This window comes from Drosophila erecta, unplaced genomic scaffold (genome assembly GCF_003286155.1).
Source record: "Drosophila erecta strain 14021-0224.00,06,07 unplaced genomic scaffold, DereRS2 tig00000092-arrow-pilon, whole genome shotgun sequence".
Lineage (NCBI taxonomy): Eukaryota > Metazoa > Arthropoda > Insecta > Diptera > Drosophilidae > Drosophila > Drosophila erecta.
The window spans coordinates 12,215,274-12,237,292 of record NW_020825207.1 but is presented as its reverse complement, the minus strand read 5'-3'; the positions used below and the strand labels follow the sequence as shown (position 1 = coordinate 12,237,292).

The 22,019-nt window shown below is 41.9% G+C and overlaps 2 protein-coding genes across 7 annotated transcripts; one reads left to right on the top strand and one right to left on the bottom strand.

Moving 5' to 3' along the window:
- Positions 1–1,174: 1,174 nt before the first annotated feature.
- Positions 1,175–2,275, bottom strand: LOC6547396. Its single transcript, XM_001974891.3, has 4 exons — positions 2,067–2,275; positions 1,798–2,010; positions 1,619–1,733; positions 1,175–1,359 (listed from the first exon to the last, which is right to left on the bottom strand). The coding sequence occupies exons 1-4, from the start codon at positions 2,165–2,167 to the stop codon at positions 1,219–1,221; spliced, it is 570 nt and encodes a 189-aa protein (XP_001974927.1). The 5' UTR covers positions 2,168–2,275; the 3' UTR covers positions 1,175–1,218.
- A 593-nt stretch (positions 2,276–2,868) lies between these two features.
- Positions 2,869–22,012, top strand: LOC6547397 (heterogeneous nuclear ribonucleoprotein K). Of its 6 annotated transcripts, none has more exons than XM_001974892.3 (9): positions 2,872–3,114; positions 10,675–10,781; positions 10,890–10,946; positions 12,620–12,663; positions 13,503–13,575; positions 13,643–13,738; positions 19,860–20,789; positions 20,848–21,017; positions 21,603–22,012. In XM_001974892.3, the coding sequence occupies exons 2-9, from the start codon at positions 10,686–10,688 to the stop codon at positions 21,631–21,633; spliced, it is 1,497 nt and encodes a 498-aa protein (XP_001974928.1). In that variant the 5' UTR covers positions 2,872–3,114; positions 10,675–10,685; the 3' UTR covers positions 21,634–22,012. The 6 variants fall into 6 exon arrangements, with proteins under 6 accessions (XP_015012197.1, XP_001974928.1, XP_015012199.1 ...); XM_015156713.2 differs by having other exon boundaries at positions 20,848–21,042; XM_026980871.1 differs by lacking the exon at positions 2,872–3,114 and adding an exon at positions 5,048–5,093.
- Positions 22,013–22,019: the final 7 nt, after the last annotated feature.

Sequence of the window (22,019 nt, the reverse complement as noted above, 5' to 3'; positions counted from 1 at the left end):
TTAAGCCGGTTGTGCAGATTTTGTCAAACTCACAAAACTATGCATAACAGACTTAAATATTTCTGGAAAACTATAAGTTGGGTGGCGATTTAAAAAGCAGAATCAAAACTTTCCAAACTCTGGCTTTAATACGACATTAAAATAAGTACTAAAGCAAGGAGTGGGGAAAAGCTTGAAGCTGCAGTGCTAGTTTGGTATTCTCCGTAGTCATGTTTCTCAAAGTACCTAGTACCAGTAACGTGTACTTTACCCAAATAAAAATTACACCTTGCTGATACTATGCACTTGGGAAAATCAGGTTCTAGACATCTTAACTTATTTACCAGGAGAACTCGGCTCCTTCATCGTCGACAGTTAGAAGAGAAAGAACAAGCTGTCGAATTCCATTGAACTCGAAACCTTTGCGACAGTGTTGCAAAATGACATTTGAAACTATGCGGGAATGGGCCGCACTCAAACCAACGTAGCGAATAAGTGTGTTACTGCGTGTGTGTTAAAGCACTTATTTTGAAGAATACATCCCAAACATAACCTCACTTTGAAGAATAAATTTGTCCTTATTTCATTAATATGTTACTGCAAGCCTCTAGAATTTGTGCAGTTTCTCAAAGAAAATGAAAACCCATTTATACGGAAAAAAGCTTTGTATAAAAATTACATTACAAGGAAGCACTTAAAAGAATTTGGTTTTTTCTTTGATACTAATACCATTCCGGTGATTTGTACTTCTTATTTATGCATGGGTGTGTGTATGCACTCAATTGTAAGAAATCACTCAAAAATATGCATATGTATTGAATCAAAACTTTATTATTACTAGTATGTATGTACATCTGCATATGTACATATTTATGATCGACAATACTAACACCCATTACCCAACAATCTAATATAGCCTGAATTACATATATTTATTTAAACACTTGCTCTTTTGCTTAATTATCATTATAATGATATCTTAACAATCCAGTATAACCCAAAATACGTATATAATACACATTTAAATGTCCTCTTTTTTATTTACAATTTCAATAATACGAATTTATTGATCAATAAATGTACATAAATAAGCACCTACACAAATTTTACCCATGACACACATACATAAATTTGTAAGTACATATGTATGTATGTACACATTTCCATATCAAAGCTTCATTAAGATAATAAATTCATAACGTAATATTATTTGTTTATTGCATTTATGTTTGTCAACAATTATTCATTGTTCTTAATTAGGTCTGGCTTAACCTTATCGTACTGAGACAATTGCTGCTCCATTATAGCACTCAATTTCAGTCGCTCGTCATGAATATTTTGCAGGCGCTCACGATGGGCATTGCTCTTGGCCATAGCAATCTGAAATTTAAATATTTATTAATGTTAGTTTTTACTAATTAGATAACAATTGAGGGACGAGACTCTAAAGGCTTGTACAAAACGTAACAGCATGGAAAATACGATACGAAATATGAATGAAAATGATAAACTATAGAACTGAAACTATTGAACTAAGGAACTGAACGGGTCTTTCTATTTAGGCCGTCAAAATATTGAAGCACTAGTGCAGAGTGCTACCCTTTTTGGTTTTACGGATGAACTGATATTAAAGTTGCACCTCAAGCTCTTTTGCCTGAGAGGCCAGCTGCTGCTCCATGAATTCCAGGCTGAAGTCCAAATATCGCATGCGCAACGGACGAGTGAGTTCATCGGGGGCCGCGGTGTAAAAGTTCCTGTGGAATGCAATATGGTATGTGAAAAGTGAAAATGAATCATATTTGTAAGCTGCGCATGTACCATTCCTTGCCCTCGTAGGCATCAAAATGCTCCTTGAGCATTTCCAAAGTTTGCAGCTTATTTGCCACATCGTTGCTGTCGAAGAAGCATCGGTTCATTTCGACCACAACCTTGGTCATAAGGCTGCGAGTGCGATCTACGATACTTTCGGTGTCCAGAGCAGAGTTTTCGTGCTCCTGGTAAATGGCATCCCACGCTTGCAGATCTGAGCCGCTAAATACAAAACATTTTTAATATTCGTTATCAGTGCAACTATGTCTGCCGCTTACCTTAAGTCGGCGAAGATTTTGTTAATCGCTTCCTCGTAGGCCAGTTTCACCTGGGGTCCAACACTCTCGTGTCGTTTAAATGCGGCTTCTGAGTCCTCCATCAATACTTTGTAAGCAATTTCAAATTGTAAACAAAACAAAAAAATGCCACTTGGGTGTGACCAGTTGCAACTTTCTGCAGAACACCAAGCCGATAATAACTTATGCTGATGGCGACAACCCTGTTATCGAATTATGCGGTATTCGCTGTTATAGCTGTTAGGACGCGCTTGGTACATACTAGAATATATATAGACAACTAAAATAAATAATTTTAAATATATCAATGTCTATGCTAATTCTTGATGTAGTGTTTTGATGTAGTATTGTGTTTTGTCCATTCAAATATAAAATTCTAAAATACTAAGCAACAGTACATCCTAGAAGATTGCATCGCCCTCCAAACACATATATCCAGCAACCCGAATTTAAACCTTACAGACATCTTAAAAATTACTTAAATTTCTGAAAAAAAGCAAACATAATCCATCTACTGAAAACTTTCTCTCGTAGTACAAATAGCAAATCTCCGTAATCCCCCAATTGTTAATCACTGTATATATATTGTAAATAATTGTAAATATTGTTGTAACAAATACTGAAAGTAAATATACTGTTGAAGTCCGGCTGAAAGCCCCAGCAGCTATAGCCGATAATCTATTGAAGCATAAGTTTAAAATTTTTTTCTACAACGTACAAAACAAAAATATTGTGAGCAACAGTATACTGTACAGTAAAGTCAGTGTGAAACCTCCGTCCTCGGTCTGCACATATCGATAGTTAGGTATCGATGACAGGGTGATACGCCATTTTCCAATTCCTCTCTAAAATTTTGTGCATTTTAAGTCAGCTCTCGTGTGTTTGTGCTATACATATTTTGAATAATATTTTACCAGCCAGCGTTTAGTGGCGAACAAAAGCGTGTTGAATACCATTTGGACGGTTAAGTGATTAAGTTTCGCGGCATCAGCGTATTTGCAGCTGAAGAAAAACAAAGGCATCCCGATAGGTGAGTTTTTCTTGTACATTCTTTTTTTTTTGTCTTTTGCCTGGGGGACGCAAATGAAAAGCGAATTTGCGAGGCAAATAAACCAGGCTAAAAGCGGTGTGTGTGTATGCGTGTGTGTGGTCTTGTGTTTTCCTGAATACATATCTGCGAAAAAGATTCCCCAATACATGCCAATTTTTCATAGCATTATAGTGAGACTTTTAACTACACCCCCCAATTCGTTCTTTTGGCTTCGGCGCTTCACTTTTACAGTTTTTTTTTCCTTTTTATTACAACCACCGGGGCGCACAGAAATATTCCTAGCTCTCTCTCGCTCTGCCGCCCGTCCTCTAATTCTCTCTCGCTTGCTCGCACGCATGCCGGCTTTTACTTAAAGTACAGAGTCGCATAGTTGTTGTTTTTATCATTGGCCCCTCCGCTTTGGTCGCTTGTTTTGTTTTTTACATTTGCCTTTTTTTCTTTTTACTTTCTTCCCTTTTTCTTATATCTCCACGCGGTTACACCGGTGCATAAATTTCATTATAATTTGCCGAGATAAAATCAAAACAAAATAGTTTCGTTGCTCCGAAAGTAAAACTCCCACGCTACGAGACGAGTTCAACGCTCGTTGGCTTTTTACAAATAAGGAAAAGGCCTAACCTATATTTTATTCATAGTTTTTAGCATCAATCGATGAGGTACGTAGAAAACGGAGAAGCAGAGGAAATGGCAAAGAGCGGCTAATGAGAGAGACAAATACAACAGCGAGTTCAATGGGAGCTAACTGTTGTCGTTGTTGTTTTGCTTGTCGTCTGGGTGCAGCTTATTACCACCTACTCGCCTCCCCCTCTTCCCAGCCGCTCTTCTCTTTGCCCCCCATTCTTTAACTGATTGGTGTTTGCAGCTTTTTAACAACAGTTCTCTTCTTCCGTCTGCAAATCTTACCAGCAATTCTGCAGGTCGTAAAGACTCGACTTTTGCTTTTCGTTCTTTGGCGATTGTGACGAATCTCCTTTGTCTCTGCTTAGATTTCCAGTTTTGCGCAAAAAATTCGCTTTTATTTGCCTTTTTTGGCCGAGGTATTTTTGTGTTTCTAGCGTTTATTTCGAGTGAAGCAATTCCAAAGATATTTCGCGGTAATTTGCACGCGTTCGTTGACATTGAACTGAATTCTCACGTAAACGGTGCTGCCTTAAAAATCGGTCAGCAAACAAATACTAAATAGTCTTGTTTTATAATTTAAATATGTGTGTATATATGGTATGAAAAAAAGTAGATAATCTTTCGTTGCTAGGTTTTAAAATCACTTCAAAATTTCTTTGACACCAATATTTGACTTGCGATTGGAAGAAATTTCTGTGACACACCTAAATAGTTTGTTTTGTTTATTCTCTTGGTCTCTCTGTACTTTTCAACCCGCAGATTTCTGGCCTTTTAAAATTTGGTCAACAGCCATGGAAATTTCACACATCTCAGCATCATGTTAATGTTGTTTGTTTTTAGTTTTAACTCACAGTAAAACAAGGAAATAATGTCTTGCATAAAATTAGTAGTCTTATCAATTTTTTAGGTACAAAAAATTGAGAAACGTATATTCAGAACGATAGTATATTCATAAAAATAATACGCAAATCATATTTATGAAAGCAAACTTCTCATAATTTAATTGCATATAAGGAGAAGTGTCTTCCACTAATTACAACATTCTGCAGTAAAATGTTTAAATGCAGTAAAATGTGGATGTAATTTGTGTCAGTTTGGCGGTAACATTTTCAGTCTTAAACTTCTATAGTTTTTTTTCCAACTATTATTTAGGTTTCTTCATTAAGTTTATCTATAATTTAACGAGTACGCAAGAATACAGTTTTAAATTTCGTATTGCTTCACCATTTAAAAATAGTTTTACGCATGCGAAAATCGTTGTAATTTTCATTATATTTCATTTGCAGCTTATTTATCGAGGTTTTCAATTTGTCATCGTTAAATAAAGAACATGACAAGTAAGTATCGCTATATTTTTGTTTAATTCAAGATGACAAATAGCGAAAAATCAAATATTTAAATGTAATATATGTTATCCATGTGTGTTGGCCTATATTCTCTACATGAGTGTATATATTTCGCATTTCTTATTGTCATTGGTAGCTTTGCGTTCTAAATCGCTCTCGGAGAATAAAAAATGTATGTTGCTTGCCATATTTTCAATGCAATCAGCCCAGCATGGGCAAACGAAATAAATAAAAAAAATAATATTGTGGAGTTGCAATTGTACAGTAATTGGTTGTCGGATGTAGGTCGCTTTGATGTTGTTGATTTCCCACATGAATCTGTTTCCTGGTACAAATAAGTGCCACAAACATCTCGGTTATGTTGCCCGCATATACATAGGTGAATTCCTAGAATTTATCATCTGTTTATATGGGTTAACTATGCTGGTTGGTTGCCCAGAGAAATGCTTATTTTTGAGCTCACAAGTGTCATTCTTTGGTAAAAACCTTCTCCCTCCTCAATCGCATTCGCAAAACATGTTCCACTCAATGATTTTCGATGGCTTTTGTCTCAAATGACAGACGAAAAATGCTGTAGAGAAGAAGCACAAATATTTTTATGCAAATCGCAGTACAAAAAAAAGAAGAAAAAATTGCCTTAAACACGTTTTGTGTTCAAGCGAGTTTTATTGATTTTCAAACCTTGACGTGAATTTCTATTGCTGCAAGGCAATTCTTATATTTCCAATTAATTAGCCAAGAATGGATTGTCGAGAGATGCAGTTGACAAACGCAGCAATAGATAAAGCCAACGCAATAAGGGAAATAATGAAGTATGGAGCTGCGACTACAATTGGAGTGGGAAGACAGAAAAGTACTTTTCAATCGAAGGCTTTTAATAATGCAACAACTTCAGGGGTTGACCGATTGAGAAGAGGATGGGGAGGGGAGGAGTGCACTGAAAAATATTTTCCCATTTCTCGCAGTAGTTAGAAAATGTGAAAATTGTGCTTTATAGATAATCCTTTACTAGCGATTTGCTAATAAATATGGCTTTTCATTTATGGATTCGGCTATCTTGATTAGCAAACGTAAGTCACAAACTTTTTCTTGTCGTGCACCACCCAAAGACAAGTCGAACTATAGTAATCAGACTGTGGAAGTTGGACGAGAACATAAATGAACGACTGAAGGGAAGCCAGCAGAGCAGGACAGAGCGGACTAGAATAGAATACCATGGGATAGACTGGCGGAGCAGCAACCACTACATGGCACACGCCATAAGCACATTAGTTATTAGCGCAGGGACCAGCTGAACTGAACGCCCCACTATGCCACCGCCTGCGTCCGATTTGTGGGGGCACACGCGATGGGGGAAGTTCAGTCGGGCTGCTCGCTAAGCACGCTGACATGTCCATAAAAGCCTTGAAGTGGACAGGCCACAAAGCACAAACAGGACACACACACATACAAATACACTCGCAGTGCGGGGGCGATGAGAATTGTCAATTGTATGCATTTCCGTCCATGGTGCCCAACTTTCGTGGCCATATCCTCAACCTGATTCCTTCCTCTGGTTCCGGGCTCTGCTTTTCCCTTTTTCCCTATGTTTTTTTTTTTTTTTTTTTTTTTTTTGGTTAGACATGACGTCCATTAGCTGTTTTTCCGCTAAATTATAGAGTTGAAACGCATACACCCAACGCCCAATTACGCTGGCAAAATGCACGGCAGGATGTGGCAGGAGCAAGTACGACTTTAGGCGTGAACACAGAGACACGTGTGTGGATACAAACGTGACATGAATTCCTTCAAATTAATATTACCTATCATATATTTATATTGACTGCTTGTTCGAATCTTTTCTTAAATATATAGTAACTCATCTGTAAATAAAACTAAAAAAATTACTTAAAAGGGCTTAAAACATTGTAAAATTGCTTGGTAGGTGTTTTATTTTGATACATGACACGATAAATGACACGCTAGATACAGCGTACTTAAAGTTTATTGGAATTTATACACATGTAACACACATGTGCCATTTTGAATAACATTTCATAATCCAGGTTAGAGAACAACCATTTATAGGGCTTTAAAAAATTACACGTTGTAACGCTTTAATGAGTTATATTGATCAATTGAGCTTTTGGATCAGGGTATACACTTTTCACTTAGCTGAAATTAACCTTTCTCAGCTTATGTTTCTTGCATTTTGGTGGGTAGCCACAAACCGCGTTTTCGTGTGGACTGCCACGTCTCGCTGGACATAAACTCTCCAGCGGTTCCCCCCGTGCCTTTATCTTCCTACCATTGTAGCTGCTGTGTTTGCGTTTTTGTGGTCAGCCAGCCCACCTGCGTATTAGTGTATTGGCCTGGGGGGAAATATGCACAAAAAAAGGGGAAAAAAGTTCCAAGCACTCACCTGGCCGAGCAACTTAAATTATTGTCGCTTATTGTGGCTGGTGGGTGGCATTTGGGGTGGTGGATGGCGAAGAAGGGTGGCTTATGGGTGTGGGTTGGTTGGTTGGACGCGTGTGCGCTGTCAAAAGCTATTTGAACAGGATGTGGACAGCAATCAAATGATTTTCACATAATTGTGTACCTGTCATTTATGTCACTTTCAGGAATGCGAACAGCTTGCTAACTTTTTGTTCCCTTGCTACCATGCCTCCATTGCAATGTCTGCTCCTGGGAGGCTGCTAGGTGCCCAATTTCTGGCTGGAAAAGTTCTTCTATCGCTCGTCTAACCACACCACACACACACACACACTCGCGCAAACTGCAATCAAAAGGTGCTGATAAGAACGGAAGCAATCTTCGATTCTTTTCCATTTTGAAATTGCTCTTCCGGTCTTAGGGCTGCCAATTGTAAATGGTGCGGTCCAAGTGCTCTGTCACTGAAATTACCCTATAATTAGATTGCCAACCCATTGGGAACGGCTGTTAATACTCCCAGTGCTTCATTGGTTATTACTTTGGGTGGCCCCATTCTTTGTGTGGCACATGAGTCGTTGGGGAGGGGAGTAGTTCATCTTGCAAGGACTGGAGTTTTGAAATTATTGCAATTTACCTGAATAATCCATGTCTATCAGATGCACATGCAAAGTGCAATGAAGGCCCCTCTAATGCCACGTCATCGTGGGCCGCCCACTTAATGATATTTGTCCAGGTCAGCGCAATTTGTTGCATTTCACAGGCATTTAGTCGAGGGACTGGACCCTATATGGCGATTGCTCTATCAATAGTTAAACGATTTGCTATCTTAGACAAACGGGTTCCGCCTCTTATTGCCTCAACTTCGCCAGCTCACTCCACTGATGATCCGTTTATTTAGCCCTTAAAATATGCATAATGTGAAAACATCAGCTGAAGTTCCCTCGAAAAGGCACATATAGCTGCAAGAAAACTGCAGTCCCCTTGCGCCATTTAAACCCCTGGTTATTAGACTAATGTCGAACTTAAAATCCAATACCCAGTCCTCCAACATACATGCATAGAAAATTACTATACAATTTGTGGCTCTATATGATATATAAATACCTTGCGGTTGGGGTAGGAAAGGAACGAAATTTATATAATGAATCCATATCTCACATATGTAAAGTTCCAATAGAGAACTGCACTTTCCTCCCATGATACCAATATTTTGTATCCGTATATAGGGTATTCGCCCCCATTTCGTACATAGGAACTTATCTATTCTATGGTCCGTATAGAGTTTCTGTTATGGTCAGTCCAGTACAATTATCCTGGTTGCCTAGCATCCGGTGTCCAAAAGCGGTAACTTCCCCCGTTTTCGGTATTGTCACTTGATTTGTACGATTTCTATTGGTCGACGATTTCCGCTGTCTATATACGGATCCTATAGCTTCCGATTGGCCAGCCCTTGGGCATTATATGGATGGGTTTTCCGGTATAAATAGCCCCAGTTCTGGTAAATTGAGTTCATTAGTTTTCGTACAGGACTCTCGGGCGGTGCTTTCTGCACTGGCTCTATTCATTTGGTTGGATCCTCAGATCCACGGTGTTATAGCACTAAAAAACCAAGTCTGTGAAAGTGAGAAGCAAATCTATAAGATCTCCGCCAACAATAATTATATTAGTGAAACATTGTGATATTTTTGAAAACAAAAGAAGGTAACTTGGTGTCAAAAACCACTATCATACTTAAGTAGTGCATGGGTTTTCTCATTCTCACCTTATATTTCTGGTGAAAATCTGTCAAATTTAATGGCCAAATTCTACCGATTACGATTGCATCACCCTCCAAAGGCTTGATCAACTCCGATTTGAAGGTGGCTACCATTTCTTTAAGCTCTGCCCACTCACTCTTCAAATAATGTACTACACCACCTGTACTTCAAGTCGAGTCAAATTTTAAGCCGCCTCTTGAGCCCTCGAAAAATTCATTTAATCTTCCGAAGCTGCTGTTTGCTCATTGTTATATCGAACAGATTTTTGACAACTTAACAGCAGCTTGGACAATTGGCGTTTTGACATATGAAACCACAATAAAACCAACAGATGTTGAACTGATTTTTACTCATCGAAGTGAGAATACTCTGCGATCAGAAATAGGTTTAAAATATTTCTTTCGACTCTCTATATGATAAATATCGCAACTTCGACTGAAATCTATAAATGCTTGTGTACAAGCTGAGATACTCAGTTTTAGGGAATGGAAACAAAAAGTTTATATACCTGAGGTCCCTGGAAATAATGAGGGATTTCAACTTATTGCCGTGGGCGGTCCACACAAAGGCGAACAATTGTTGAATCCAACTCTCACCCACTGCCCCCAGCTCCCTTTCCATAAATTTATAATTTTTCGTTACAATTCGTATTGTAGTTGCGCATGTTGGTTTGCTCAATTATGCCAGCATATATAAATCATACATGCAGTGCTACACAAGAATATTTTTATAGAAATACTATATATAGGGGTTTCGTTGGAGCGTTGGTTGTCTGGCATTTCCGCTTACTGGGCTTTTAGGGGGCTGAAGTGCGGCACAGGGCGTATACTTGATGATTGATGCCTCCCAAATTGGAAGTGCAACGCGCGGGCCACCGAGATGAATCGCAGCCAAGTGCAGCTGCGGCACGAACCAGATCGGATCGGCACAGAGCTTAGCTCTGAAATGGAAACTGAATTAAATTGTTATTCAATTGCGGTGGGCAAAAAACGACAACAAACCTGCGACTCACCTCATGCCTTCTCTGAATGTGTTCATCAGTGATGCCAGGTCTTCAAAAGGCCATTATTAATTCGCTAATTTGATAGATATAGCAGTAGTATCATAGATATTCCACAGATTGTTCGTAAGAGATATACTGTTAACCTGCTTACTTTGGAATAAAACAATGGGTTTCTTAGTTTCTCAACTAAACTTCAATATCTAGCCAAATGAACTGGTAGCTAAGCTGACAACTCTGTTCGGCCCACAACGATTTACAGATGCCGAGAGTGGTTGACTCGAGGCAGTGGCAGTTCGATTTTATCTGCCAGTTGAACCGAAACTGGCCAAAGATCAACATAGTTGGCTAAACAATTGCGATATTAATCGAATTCCGAATTCCGCCTTTCCGATTCCAGAGAGACTGAGAATGAAGCGTGAAATGAACGATGCAGGGGAGGGACCACAGGACCAGAAGCGCAATCGCCGCAACGAGGAGACCGTTCGCATACTGATTCCGAGCAGTGTAAGTTAATTGCTGTCAAATAAATTTAAGTGGATTACCTAATGCCTAAAGGCCTTTTTTAACGAACTATTTTATGCAAATTATTTTCTATCTTTTATAATTTAACAGATTGCTGGAGCTGTGATTGGCAAAGGAGGACAGCACATTCAGAAGATGAGGACTCAGGTACTATAATAAACACATGAATCCCATAGTCAGCTCAAAACAAAAAACAAAAAGATAGACAAACAAACAGCATAATTCACTATTGAAGCGTCAAGTATTATTTACAATTGTCTTATTTGTTGCACCACAAATTAGAAACTTACAAGCGAAAGTAACCAAATCGAACCCATGTCCCCAGTGAATCCCGAAAGCCTCTGCCTCTGTCATTGTGTGTCTCTCTAGCGAACTCTGTCTCCCTCTCTCTGTCCAACTCTTTCTCAATTCTCTCGACTTTGCCTCTGTTAGTAGCCGTCCAATTCTCCAGCTCGAAGTGAAGCTGGGAAATTCCCGAAAACCGAACACAAAACCAACACCGAATCCGAAGAGAACCCTGTCTTTTGCATCGGTATGGTCGCCAAATTTCCCCTTCTCTACTTCTCTCTCTTTCTCTCACTTCCCCACTATCTTCGTCTCACGCTCCCTCGATCGATCTCTATGTAGGCGGAGGTCCTGGAGAAACCCAAATCCTAGTCGAATACCAACACGCTTCTCACTAACTCGGGTCCCTGCACTCGACTAACGCTCTTTCTCTAATGCTATCTCTTACTTTCTCTGTTTGGCTTCCGTGTTTCGAATCTCTGTTTCTCTTTATTTATCGTTTCGTTACTGAAAAAAAGGAACATTTGAAATACAATCTTAGGGGAATCTAATCCATGAAGCTTGGATGCAATATGTGTAATATATACTAAAGGCGCTTTATTTAATCAAAATCTGGACAAAAATTCAGTTTTTTATATAACTCAATAAGAAAAGAATATGAAAATAAAACGATAAATTTACACCGCTAATTAACCTTTTAACTAAATGAACAATTTTCTCTCTCTCTCTCTTCTCTCTCTCTCTATTCTTGCGTACACCCCATATGTAACCAACAAATCGATTTTGAATTCGATTTCGATTTGAACAAAACCAATATATACCAAACTGTCGTCGGTTCGCACGTCCAACAAAAATCTTCAAACGCTCATCTGAATCGAATCGAATCGAACCGAATCGAACCGAACCTTATCGATCGAATCGAACCTCAAACCAACCAATCAAACGCCCGCCCGCCCGCACCATCACTCTGCACCGCTGGTCCATGGTCTCTGGTCTATATGTCCCACCCGGGTACTGGGTAACCTCGGATCTATATCTGTATCCGTATCTGAATTCGTATATGAATCCGAATCTGAATCTGAAACTGGCCTGGCCCGATGTCGAAACTTGAACTTGAACTCGAACCCGAACCGAATTGCACCCCCTGTTGCCGTGCACTATGCTACAAAATCTGGCTATAATATACGCCTATATCTATATATATTCAAATATCTGTATATATACGCGTGCGAATTCCCATTTCCATGTGCCATGTGGGTTTGTATCTGTGTGGGTGACCTCCCCCCCTCCCTGTGTGAAATGCCTTTCTATATATGAAAATGAAAACGGCGAATCAATCAACCGATATACAATTACTTATACTAAATCGCCCGTCCATCGACCAACCAATCGCCCGTCCGCCCGCCTATCTGATTGCCCGCCCGCCCGTCCATCGACCGAAACTGATACCGATACCGAACGCCCGCCCGCCCATCAACCGCCCGCCTGCCTGCCCGCCCGTGTCTCCAAATATGTGTGAATAATGTGGGGCACAGTATAAAGCCACTGTGTCTGTCGACGATTCCCAAGGCCCCGAACGGTAAACCACAAAAAACTTTAACCTTTTACCAATTACTAGATTATAATCGCATCTCTTCAATGCATATCCTATACTCGTATATTGTGTGGACCCACAAGCACCGAGCCGAGTGGTACTCGGGTTTCGTGTTTAAACATAGCCTTAGCCCATCTAGATCTCTCTGTACGTCTTGTATGCGCTAGCTGTACCCATCTATAAATAAGTACATGAACATTGTGATGTGTCCTACCCCCACCCTCCCAAAAAAAAGAAAAAAACTAGAAAAATATCAGGCACTAGGTGTCTCAATCCGTATTTGTAGTAGTATTGCAACCAAGCTTGCCGCAGTCTAACTAGCTCCGTCTCTTGATCTCGCTCTCCGGCTTATCCTAATCCTAATCGTATACTAATCCGCAATGCACCTCAACTACCCCGATTAACCCATACCAAAATGCACGGCCTATGGTTATTTTTACCGAAATCGGAAATCAGCCCAGAGCCAAGGGCCAATCCGCTGGCCTGAGATCATCCATTTGTCCATATCGAAATCCCAGCAAGCGTCTTGTGTGTCCTTGTGTGGTATTGTTGTTTTGATACTTGGCAACAGGGACAGAATCTCACTTGCTCGCCCTCTTGTTCTCTCTATCTCACCGAATCTCTCTGCCCAAGTTTGTTTAATGGACCCCGAAGTTAAACAGAAAGAAAGAAAAAGAACACAATGTTAGACCTTAAATAATTTTCACTTAATGTTCTACTCTAATATGCGTTTCCCCTCACTTCTTTCTCTTTTTTCGCCAACACTCACTATAAAAATCAAAAAATCCAAACAAATTTCTATGCACGTTTAATCGCTCGAACAGAACCATCCAAATATCGGCGGATATAGAGTCCACATTGGAGATTATCACCGAAATGCTGAAATACTTTGAAGAGGTAAGCGATGTTTTGCCATTGCATTTGTGCTCAAGATTGATAACCCCCCTAATTGTTCTTCCAACAGCGCGACGAGGACTTTGATGTGCGCCTACTTATCCATCAGAGCTTGGCCGGCTGTGTCATTGGCAAAGGTGGACAGAAGATCAAGGAGATCCGCGATGTGAGTAACCTAATGCAATATCCCTTATCCCATAAACTCTAGTAGATTACTAAGAACTGGGCTTTAATGGCCTGCAACATGGTAATAAGTTTAGGGGAACTAGAAATATAAAAGAATAGCATTCTATATTAGTAATTAGTATTAGATATATGTTTAGGCTGTATAATTATAATGTTACAATTTTTATCGATCGTGTAATTTTCATACGAACCAACTATTACATTGCGGTCTGAGTGAGCCGGACTTTGTTGTGGGAAACGACAGCCGATGGACAGACTGGGGACGTCTATTACAAGACCTGTCACATATTGAGGTCCCCGATCCCAAGGCTCTTGCTGATTACATATTTAGCTCAAGTATTTCCGCTATTTCTGATGTAATTCCCAGTTGTGCCTTCGAATGTGCGGCGTTCACACGACTCTCCATGCCATATAATGCCAGTGTCCTGCGGTCAACTGACATCGCCAGCCAGCCATGACAAATGAAGGCTAACTTAATTGGGCCTATTATGAGCGAATAGTGGGAACGAGGGAGGAGGGACATAAGTGCAGAAGGAGATGGAGGTCAGGACGTGAGGAAGCCCGCATTGTTAGTGGGAATTTGTGACATGTTTTTGACGATCCCGAACGTTTGCGGCAGTCACGTGAAGCCGAAACCCGTCAACATAACTTTGCGCTTGGTTAAATCGAAAACTTTATGCGAGTTATGCTGCTGCGTCCTGGCATCCAGTTTCGCCGGGCTCCGTCCGCACAGGTCCTTGCTCCGTGGCAACGACAGTAGAATGCATTTCCATCAATGAGTGTACGGTTTGGAATGGCGTTCAGTTGGGGAATCTGTTGCTGACGTTTGTGCCAAGGCTTTCATAACGCACTTGTCACTTTGGCAGCCTCTTCACTGGCAAATACCAAACGGCAGGTGCGAAGGGCAGGTGGGTTGAAAACGGTTCCCGGACACGCCAAACGCTTTTCAATTGCGCAATTCGCAATGTGAGGCTCGCTGTGCAGGATTGGGGTCGATTGCGAAGTGTGGGCTGCGATGGAGTGTGAATCAATTGGCGAACTCTTGGGTTTCCTTGCACCTACACCTGCATCTGCCCTTTTTTCCATCCGCAATTTGGCTTGGCTCATTAATTAGCGACGACAGGAGGGGCTGCATTTTAATTGGAACACTATCCTGCCCAAGCCGCCTTGGATTAAAAGTGCCTCCTACTTTCTGTTCTGCGCTTGCATATTCATACTTTTGCGCTGCTGCGCTGTTTTTATGGAGGTCAACAAGTCCGCGGCGGCAAACAAAAAGCTTACGTCTGTATGTTCCACAGCACAGCATCGTGCCCTCTTTTCGTTCTGTTGCCTAAGTTGCTGTATTGTTATTATGAATTTCTTAGACGAGACTCGCAGCTCCTTCGCAGCAGCATCCTTGCAGCTGCCGTCCGCCGCTTTGATGGCCACAGCAGATGATCAGAATGGGCAGAAGAATACTAAGTTTGTGCCTCACCGACTAGCATTTTTTGCCTGTCTTTGAATTTGTACCTTCTTTTTCTTTTTGTATTTGGTCCCCTTTCGGTTGCGTCTTGGCTGAAAAAAGGAAGTCGTCCTCGTTACTTTACTGCCTTCTTCGTTGCGGCAAGAACAACATGGGCAATGGCCACAACTGGCCCTGCAAGCAGCTGTTTCCTTTCCATTTGGCTTTATCCTTCTGCCGTTTCCCGCTCTGAGTTTCTGACGAAGCCGGTTTTCCTCGCTTGGGGTTATCATAATTACTTCCCCAGGCTGAGCTCGTTCTATCTATTTAGTTCGTTTCTCCGCTTAGCTGCGCCTTAGATTAGATTATTTTTAAAACATTTTCCCCCAATCTGGATCCAAAATTGTCGCATTCCTTGGACATGTGTGGCCGATATAGGCTCACGGTTCATAGACAACTGTTTCGTGTTTCATGTTGCTGCCCATTAAAATGTTGTCCTGTGCCAAGGAGGCAGGAGAGGCATCTGTCAGGGTCTCACAATAATGAGCGACAGCTGCTTCTACTTCGACTCCACCAGGCAGGCTGATCCTGCAGCCGTCGTCATCCATTGTGTGTGTGCGTGTGCGTAAATCCGAAATGCCCTAAAATGCATTTGAGGACTGAGCGTGCCATTGGCTTTTGTTTCAGCCCGCTTGCCTGCTTTGCCGTCTGGCTGCCTGCGGCTTACATTTGTTGCTTGCTCGTCTTCGTCTTAATGAATGCCAAACAGGTGCTACCTACACACGTATACCATGCCACTCGGCACTGGGATATAGGGTGCTTCTTTCCATTCGATTTGAATGTAGAACCATATAGGGCTTCATAATATATAATGTTTCGATCTCACTGTTAGTGCATACAGTATTCGATTCTTTGTTGGCGTCCTTAATGCTACTAAATTGGAGCTCTAGACTCTAGTGCCGTTTCTCTACAATTTAATTAAAAAGATAATGACTTTAAATGCGAGTGAATAGCACAATCTTGAATACCTTCCTTGCCATGGTAAGAAAGGGCACCCTTTTCGTAGGCATTCCTTGAATTGCGGCAGCTGAAGCGAACAACGAGTCCTGGCAGCGACATCTGGTTTCCTGATAGTTTCTTATTTTTTTATTTTGGCAGCCAGCGCGATTTGTCGCTTGGGTTTGAGTTGGCTCTGGGCTCCCTTTGATCATTTGATTAATAAGTTCCTAGAGGGAACTTTTGTGGGGCAAACGGAGAGCGGCGGCCGTGGAATTTCGTCAATATCCGGTTCCTTTTTACTGCTTTCAAATTAGTAGTTTGATGCTTCCTTCCGACTTGTTTGCCGCATCCTTGACTGCGCCCCTACATAGAATGCTCAACATTTTCCCGATGGTTTTTTCCCCTGACACCAACAGAAATGTGCAGTAGCTAGGTACTGTGTTAGCTTTCACATATATATGCATATATAAAACAAAGTACAAGTAGAAGATCTAGATTTTGCCTTAAATTTAAACCTATAACTAATATGTAACTGATATCCCTACGGTGAGCGTGGTGCTTCAATTACGTTCGCTTCCTTCTTTGCTTTGCTAGTGCTTCCGTGTGTGCATAGGAACGTAAAAGTTTTTTAATTGCAGTTGTAGTAAGTGAATTTTGATTGCCATTTGCAGTTCTTCTTTCCGAAAGACGCTTTCTATCTTCATCCTCTTGTGCTGGCAGCTCTTAAGCGCTTTACTAAGCTCGCTAGAATCCTTTAATGGAAGAGAATCCTGCTTATAGTGGATGCTGCATATATGATTCGATCCCACTTCTTTCATTTCTGTTCTTCCTTATCAATCGTAGGCGATTTGTTGTTTAATGGTTGCCCTTATTTTCACTCGAAAACTTGCCAATATACACATATGTACGTACATAGTTATGGCGTGTTGTTGGATTATGCTCATAACATTTGCTTTGTTTTTTTTTATTTTTTTCCCATCTGCGCATGCGTTTTGAAAAAAAGAATATAACTTGCCGCAGAGGGTTCTATAGTTTTTATGACCTGTTTGTACAGCAATAAAGTTGAGAATTTAGTTGAGCGGGAAGTTTGACATTATTTCCTGTCGATAGTCTATTATTTCTATACACTTTCCAAAGAAACAATACTCAAGATTGGTATATTATTTGTTTATCTTCTAATTATGTATCTAACATTGGAACTTTTTGATTTAAGAAAAAAAATCTAATCTCTAGAAAATCTCAAGATTTAGTTCTCATATCAAGAGTATGCACACTTCGAGTTTTTGAAGATGGTATCCTTTCCATTTTTATTCCTTTTTGTATATATATATATTTTTTTTTGAATTGAAGAGAGCTGAATACACCGGTTCCGTTTCGCTGCCAGCGGGAGCTGAGCAGCAGCTGTCCCAGCAGCCTGCGTTTCCTTTTTGGCCTGCCGTGACACACACACAACAACAACAAACGCCGCAGCCGCAGGACGAAGGGAAGAAGCAGAGCGAACTCTGCCGCAGTCGCTGCTCTTGCTCTGTGTGTGTGTGTGTGCGTGTGTTTGTGTTCATATTCCTTTCTGCCTTTCATGGAACTGTGGACTCTGTGCCTGTGTGCGAGTGTTTTCATTTTTTTCTCTCTGCCTGCGTCTTCTTCTCCTTACATGGCAACTGGCAATCGTTGAACCCAATTAGTTCGACATTGGCGCTGGTCGGGAACGGTCCTCGTGCTCCTGCTTCTGCTCCTGCTCCTGTGCCAGCTCTCGCATCCAGAGTCCTTAAACTCGCGAAATATATATAAGTTCCCGGCCTGACATAGATGTATGAAATTTCGCGTAATGAAATCAAAGAGCGTTTGGAAACTGTGTACGGTGAATCTTCTCCTTACATGGCGACCATCAAAAATTGGTTTAACGAGTTTCAACGTGGTCGCACGTCGGCTTTTGATGAGCCACGTCCAGGTGCCCCGAAGGATAACGTAACAAAAATCCACGATCTCGCATTGGCAGAAATCGCCCAAAATTAAGGTATATTTTTAAGCAATGGAGAGATCGTACTACAAAAATGATATCGAAAGTTGGTCGCTATTTAATGTAAAGGAAAACTAACCCGAATTAAATGAAATAAGTGCGCGCTAAAAGTGGATAGTTCAAAAGGTATACAACAAAGTGATATTTAAATGTAAAGCAACAAAAACTGGTGAAATTAAACTAACACTTAGTGCCACCATTCAATGGCAGTCCTATACATAATCTACTATTTAGCTCAGTGGCGCCACTAAACGACAGTTTGTCGAAACTCTAGTTGCCCCCCGTTGGGCGCCAAAAATATTAAAAATACTGTTTGTTTATGTGTTGGGGTGAGCTTGCTTTTTTCTTATAGCTGTGAGCCATTCGTTTAGCTTTTTACATTATATTAGCATTTTAGGCGAAGTCCAAAAGTATGCTATATTTCGTGATCCACACGCACACAGCTATAAAGATAAAACGAGGAGCAGATACAGTCCGTTGTCATGTTTAAATTTAATAATTTTTGATTCACTGAATGACCACTGACATGGAACATGGTCGTCCTGTGTGTTTATACACTACCCTGTGTGACTCAACGCAATTCCCCTGGCCATTGAACAGGCCCCAATTGTGGGGCAAAAGGCTGCCGCAGGGAGCGGGGGGTATACTTCAGAATTTTGATGTCGCCATTGTTGTCTGGAGCACACGCAACGAGTTTTGTCGCCAGGGAGAGGGGGGCAACATGACGCAGCCTTTGGTCATTGCCACACCACACTCACACAGCACGCAATGGGCTTAGGAATGATGCAATCATCAGACGGCCAGGCAGAAATAAAAATGGGAAACGCGTCCAGGCGACCGGGGACAATGACGAACTGGAAAGGGTCCAGAGGAAATGGCGGATTCGAAACGGAAGCGGGCCTCCAAACACATGCACTCACACTCGGAAATCAGTGCGAGCCTCTTGTTCGTCCCCTCTTAAGTGGCTATCAAATTTCTCATTTACACTTCCGCCGCAGACAGGGAAAAGAAAGGCAAGACGAGGAGCTGGAGATGGAGAGATATCGGAGAGGATATCAAATATGTAGGGGGGCAAGCACTTCCTGCCACTTTACATGCAGAGCAGGGCAAACAGCTGCCCCGAATCCTGAATCCCTATGCCAGCGCAGGTAGAAACTATGTATGTCCAACATCTGCCGCGTCGTTGCTTCATGCTGGTTATAAGCCATTGCTCGCTGTGCCAGGATGCAGGACACAGAACACACACACACACTTGTGCAGAATTTTGGGTCAGGACCCAGGGGCAATGTCATGGTTAAATTGATTTAGGCTCGGTCTTTACTGGACCTTGACCAGGATTTGCAACGCTCAGTGTGTGTCCTTTTGTTCTAAATTCTGGGAAAATAAAATACTTAGCCATGTAATACTCAGTTTTCAAAATGGCAACAATAATACATTTTTGTTTCGTCCGTAAATCTAGTTTTTCTAGGAATATATTGCTGCTACAGAACACTGCAAACAAAGAACAAGTGTTAGGCACCTGAAATGAATTATGTTAAATTTTTAAAACGTTAGAAATATCCTCTATATATATAATAAGATCACAACTTACATAAAAAGTTTTAATTAGTGTACTAATTTATTTCCTTTCATCGAATTTTACAGCGCATCGGCTGCCGGTTTTTGAAAGTCTTCTCGAATGTGGCACCCCAGAGCACGGACCGTGTGGTGCAGACCGTGGGCAAGCAGAGCCAGGTCATCGATGCGGTGCGGGAGGTGATCACACTCACCCGGGACACTCCCATCAAGGGAGCGATACATAACTATGATCCCATGAATTTCGACCGCGTATATGCGGACGAGTATGGTGGCTATGGCACTGGAAGTGGCAGTACACGGCCCAGCCAGCGTGGAAACAATCGTAACGGCGGAGGAGGAGCCGGAGGTGCTGCCGGCGGAGCAGCAGGAGGCAATGGTGGTGGATTCAATGCTGGCGGAGCACGCGGCAATGCTGGCGGACGTGGCGGAGCTGATCGCTTTGGCGGCGCCGCTGGTGGAGCTGTGGCAGGTGCTGGTATGGGACAACGCGACAATCCGTTCATCAACCCGTGGGCCAATGGCGGTGGCGGTGATGTTGATGGTTTCGGCAACAGCGCTGGTGGTGCTGGCGGATTTGCCGGAAACAGCTTTGGGGGTGGCGCGGGTGGACCTTTCGGTGGCGGTAGCTTTGGCAACAACGGTTTTGGAGGCGGACCCAGCGACTTCGGCGGAAATTCCGGCAACTTTGGACAGACCCAGGGCACAAACAGTCTGCCAAGCCTTGGTAGCTTCAGCCAGAACCAGGGTGGTACCAGCAGTCTGCCCAGTTTGGGCAGCTTTGGTCAGAATCCTGGCGGACCCGGTGGATTAGGCAATGGACTGAGTGGTGGTGCTAACAACGGCGGCGTTGGAGCCTTGGGTGGAGCTAATGGAGCTGGTGGCTTCAATGCTGGCGGTGGAACTAACGGTGGGCCGAATGGCAGTCCAAATACCGCGACAAATGTGCCACAGGGTCATGATCCCAACAACACCACACAGGTCACCATTCCGAAAGAGGTGGGTGTCCATATTTTTAATTTATCGAATCGAACTAATAGGTTTCTTTGCGTTTCAGCTGGCTGGTGCCATTATTGGCAAGGGAGGTGGCCGCATCCGTCGCATCCGCAACGAGTCCAGTGCATACATCACCATCGACGAGCCCCTGCCAAACTCGAACGATCGTATCATCACCATCTCGGGCACGCCCAAGCAAATACAAATGGCCCAGTATCTGCTGCAACAGAGGTTGGTGTCGCAATCAGACTAAGAAGTATGCACCTCCTATCATTTGTCTAACCACCCCCACAATAACACTCTAACACCAACAAAACCTGGCCCTAAACCAATGGCAACGCGTGATTAATTTGGAAAGTGGTGTCTGCATTGTGTCCCAAGTGTTAAATTAAGTGCTTGATCGTAACCCCATCCAAACTCGTTATTAACTAACCGATTGGTCCTCCTGGGAGTGTATTCCGTATGGAAGACTAGTGATTTTGTTGTTTGGTCTTTGGTAATAACAATAAATCCCTTGTCTTCTTACGGCGTGCATTTGTGCTCTTCATTCTATCGATGGTTAACCAATAAAACTAAACCCGGCATTGGAAACTCCTCAACTAAATGCGTTCCGTCACAAAGAAAAAGCATCCATCGCGTATAACTATTTCACCCAAAATCGAAATACCCACTACCATCCCATCCGAAGCCCACCGACATCCACATCCACACCCACACCTACATTCATTTAGCTGTATCTGCTGTTCATTAAAAAGTTCATTAATTATGTTTTCCTTTGGCTTGCTGCCATCCTGCCGCCGACTCTTCTCATTGCAGCGTACACGAGAATGGCAGGCGAAACATTTAAGTGGGCAACGACTTGAACAGCCAGCTGCAACAGCAATAGCAACACCATCGGCAACAACAAATTCAACAACAACTACAACAATAACCATCGAGAAGTGCTGCGTTTCACGTTTAAATTTAAATTTACTAAAAGGAAGAACTGGCGAAAGCCCAGGGCGAGAGAGCATCCTCCAAATACGAAAGAAATTTATGTATTTCTTCTCTAACGTTAAGTGAATATGCCCCAAATGAATAAGAAACTGGAACCGAGTTGCCCCAACCATCAGCGCCTGCATCCCCCCATTCATCCTCGTCGTCACCAGTTTGCTATTTGGGGGAAAGTCAACCTTAAAACTCTGTATGATAAGAAGAATGAACAAATAAAGTAAACATAAACTTGATCCCGTC